Raw genomic sequence first — 4,481 nt, forward strand, 5'->3', positions numbered from 1 at the left:
GCTCTCCGATTGGGTTGGCGTTCGAGAAATCACTATATTCAGCCAATTGAGACTTGCTACCCTGCCGACTGTGGCTTGGCCTTTATTCACAACAATACGTTTGGAAGACTATGAATCAATCAGTTTTTAATCGATCTTCCAAGTTTATCTGATTGCTTTTTTGTGTAGTTGAGAAGTTGATATTGTGGTAATATTCATATTAATGAAAAGACTAAGATATTGTCAAAAAACCACTGGCGTACTCGCCTACTATATAAATTCTGCTGCTCTTGTATTTAGTTTTTAGTTTATCAGAGATTGACAATGGTGTAATAACCGAACTGGTCTTTCTAATTCAATAAATTAGTTGTTTTTTGACAATCTTAGTCTTTTTCATTTATCTGATTGTTTAGACAGGAGGCGGGTCGTTAATTCATTCAAGTAAGTATTAAATATATTGAGAATAAATTATGAATATGACATTTTATCAAATAGCTACTAAAATCGTGGAGCTCACAGTAGTCTATTGATTTCACTTTAACGTAGACCTCATTGTCTATTGGTTTTATTCTATTATTGCCTGAATCATACTGTAATACACTGTTGTATGCGTTCATAGGAGTAAATGTTTCTTCTACCACCTGCAACGTGATAACTTCACAACTACTTTTTTCTGCATTTCAGTGTACTGTTTCCCTCAATTGCGAGTATTCCTCATTCAGATTTGTCAATTTCTGGCTGCGGAATTTGACGCCATTTTTAACCGAGTCGAGAACTGTGTATGTGGTCTGGCCTCTGAGAACCTTCTCTTCCTAAAACAAGCAAGAAATAAACTATTAAAAACACTTCAAGAGAATAACAAGTACTAGAAAGAATTGAAATTGAAATCAAGACTTAAAAACTACTTTAACTGACTTGTGTCCTCCGGTCCGGTAAACCTCGCCTGTGCCCTTGTGTACCAGATTTACATCAGACAGACAAAAGATATTTATTTAAAAAAAATGCACTTTACATACAAAGTAATAATCTTATGTACTCATTATCAATATAAAACAACAACAAAGAATAAAAACAACCTCATGAATACACTAAGCCAAATAAATCATACCACAAAAACGGCTCAACTTTATTCTGACTATAAAACTACTGTTTATTTACTGTTTACGTGGTCTACTGGACAGAGTGCTTGCGAAGCAGCCTAGAGATCCTCGGTTCAAGCCCGCTCATCACCAAAAGTTTTTGAACATGTCACTCCCGTGTTATCGGATGGACATGTTAAATTGTCGTTCCCGGCTAAAGTATGACAGTCGTAAGACCCATTGACGGCTTGAATGATATATTCAGGCGAGGTGGAACTTCCGTCAGGAGCTCCCCACCAATAAAAGCCATACGAATATTATTATTATTATTTACTGATAAGGGCCAAGCCACATGGAGCGTTTTTGCACTGAAGGCGGACGAGTCGGCAGGGCAGGAAGCTCTCCTAATATAATAGAGAAAGAATTGGCTTATTACAAGTACGGGATAGGAATTCACGAATGACGCATCATCACGTCTAATTATTGAGTGATTAACTTGAAAATTTGCATAAACATTTTTATTTACCGAGGATGGTTATAGCCTATTTTAAATTCTTCAAGATTACAGTATGTCACGTTTTTAATCAGACCCTTGCAAAGCACGGGTTACCTGCTAGTCTTCTACAAAATGTTCACTTTCTTGTTCAGGGCCAATTTTTTAAATAAAAAAAGATAGAAGTACCCTATTCCGAAATTTATTTTTATAATTCCCGACATGTTTCGGCCTTGTCTAATTTCTAGTTGTGTTCATATCAAGGGAACGTAGGCCAATTTGTTGGATCAGACCACTACCTCCGTAAACAAAGCCGTAGTGCATTCGTGTGACGTCAGCACAGGTAGGGCTCCTACACCAATAAAAATTAGTTGATTTCAGCTGATCTATATCAGCTAGCGTTTTGATTGGTGTTGGAGCCCTACCTGTGCTGACATCACACGAATGCACTACGGATTTGTTGACGGAGGTATTGCTCGTCCGCCACCAGTGCAAATACGCTTCATGTGGCTTGGCCCTTATTCATTTCTTTCAGAGCTACTCAATATTTCTAAACTTAATTAGAAATAGTATCCTTTCAAGGCATATTGTTCAAGTGATCTACACTTAGTTGAAAAAAGTGCATTCGTCGAGTTCAAAACCAAATTTTAGTTTGAATGCTCATAGATTCAAAAACGTCATACAAGGGAAGAAAAAATGATATGAATCTTATTGACAATTTCTTCCTCTTTACAGCCATATGCGATATCCTTAGAAATAGATTATGACTGATAGTTATTGACATTTTAAAAAATATATAGAAAGATCGGTATATCTCCAAAACTAAGGTCGAAATAAGAAAACTTTACTGAAGATATTTTGTAGCAACTTTCATGCAGAATATATGATCTTCGTCTGTAACACGTTTTGTAGGACATCCTGTATTTGTGAGATGAATAATAATAATTTATTCACTTGTTCCATAGATTCATACATGAATCTTGTCAAACATAAATTGACACAAAAGTTGTCAGTCAAGAAAGTTACTTGAAACATTCATTTACCTTGAGAGAAACTCTGAAAAAAATATCCATACTGCGAATTGGATTCAAGTTTGATAGTTTTGTGTGGATCCAGGCTCAAATCTCGAGCTGCTTTATTCAGTTGACTCTTGATTTTCTCCTCCATATCGTTCATCTTTTCTCTCACCTCTGTAAATTAAAAACACATAATTAAGATGATGATGATCATAATAATCTCGATCATGATAATTTTGAACATAATCAACACAGCAACAGCATTCTTAATCAAATACTACCATTATAACAAGGACCTCAATATTGGCTATAAGCATCTACTTTACTTTACTTGTTCGTCATAATTATGAAACTGCATTAAGGGAGAAACGCTCCAGTAGTATATAAGACGTCAAAGTGTAATATAATATAATACTACCATCTACTACTTTGCATTCTGTTGAATAATTACGATTTAATTTGTTACTTTATGCTACAATTTGACACGAAGTGTATCTTAATTTTATTAGAGAAAGTATAATTTCAATTTGAGATAATATGAATTGTAATTGAGAAGTAGTCAGTTTTAATTCATAATTCTAATTTCAAGAATACAGTTTTTCTTGATCACAGATTGAAATACAGAATACAGGATTGCTTCCTACCAAAATGATGTATTCTATATAAAAGAGAAAGCTTAAGGAGATTTAAGGCATTAATGTTCCAAATTTCATCTTAACTCAAGCTGATAGTCCTAGTAGTTCTTTTTCGTGACGCTGGTAGTCTCTCATACTGTGCCGTTCTTACACTCCCACCCGACCAAAACAGTAATAATAGACAGTAGTCGACAGTAATCGGCTTGAATTAACAGAAAATTGGCTTGAAATTTTTAGCATGAACGACCTATACCATGAGATATCTTTTCTCTCTGGTGTGAGAGACTACCAGCGTCACATAGCTTCATCAAAAACAATTACTAGGACAATCGGCTATGGCATCACCACAGAATGATACTGTATCACCACACAGAACAGTATTTACACAATATGATACAGTATCATTTCAACATGATACCCAACACTATAAATTTGATACAAAACTTCCAAACTTTGAATGAATTTTACAAACCATGCGATATAGTCTTATGCTATCTTTCCATAAATGATACAGTATCACCACACATGATACTGTATCACCACTTTATGATACAGTATCATCTCAACTTTATAAACAACACCTTAATCTGATACAAAACTTCTAATCTTTGAATGAATTCTTCAAACCATGGGATATCTTCGATATATTCTTATGCTATCTTTTCTCTATGGTATCACCAGAAATGATACAGTATCAACACAGTATGATACAGTATCATTTCAACATGATACCCAACACTATAAATTTGATACAAAACTTCCAATCTTTGAATGAATTCTACAAACCATGGGATATCTTCTTATGCTATCTTTTCTTTATGGAATCACCAGAAATGATACAGTATAAACACAATATGATACAGTATCAACACAATATGATACAGTATCAACATAATATGATACAGTATCAACACAATATGATACAGTATCATCTCAACTTGATAAACAACACCATAATTTGAAACAAAACTTTCAAACTTTGAATTCTACAAACCATGGGATATCTTCTTATGCTATCTTTTCTCTATGGTATCACCAGAAATGATACAGTATCAACACAATATGATACAATATCACATAAACTTTAGCGCTCATATTATCTTAAAAATTATGATCGGAAATAATGTTTTCCTGAGAAAACTTTTCATTTTGATAGCTTGATGATAGTATACAAATGAAAACTTTGAAAATATCACCAGTGAAAGTTTATTTTTAGCCTTTGCACAGCCTTAAGTATCAGTTGCTAGTATCATGCGCCTGGTACCTCTTATTTCCTGAA

The 4,481-nt window shown here is 34.1% G+C and overlaps 1 protein-coding gene across 1 annotated transcript; it reads right to left on the bottom strand.

Moving 5' to 3' along the window:
- Window positions 1–645: 645 nt before the first annotated feature.
- LOC120349247 (DNA mismatch repair protein Msh2-like) lies at window positions 646–2,737 on the bottom strand. Its single transcript, XM_039419212.1, has 2 exons — window positions 2,595–2,737; window positions 646–791 (listed from the first exon to the last, which is right to left on the bottom strand). Exons 1-2 carry the CDS (start codon window positions 2,725–2,727, stop codon window positions 739–741), a joined length of 186 nt encoding a protein of 61 aa, XP_039275146.1. The 5' UTR covers window positions 2,728–2,737; the 3' UTR covers window positions 646–738.
- Window positions 2,738–4,481: the final 1,744 nt, after the last annotated feature.

Source organism: Nilaparvata lugens, unplaced genomic scaffold (assembly GCF_014356525.2).
Source record: "Nilaparvata lugens isolate BPH unplaced genomic scaffold, ASM1435652v1 scaffold8957, whole genome shotgun sequence".
Taxonomy (NCBI): Eukaryota; Metazoa; Arthropoda; class Insecta; order Hemiptera; family Delphacidae; genus Nilaparvata; species Nilaparvata lugens.

Excerpts from the sequence above, each read along its gene's own strand:
- LOC120349247 (XM_039419212.1), bottom strand. The coding sequence starts at position 2,727 with ATGAACGATATGGAGGAGAAAATCAAGAGTCAACTGAATAAAGCAGCT. Across the intron at positions 792-2,594 it reads TTTTCAGAGTTTCTCTCAAG|GAAGAGAAGGTTCTCAGAGG; the intron begins GTAAATGAATGT and ends TGCTTGTTTTAG.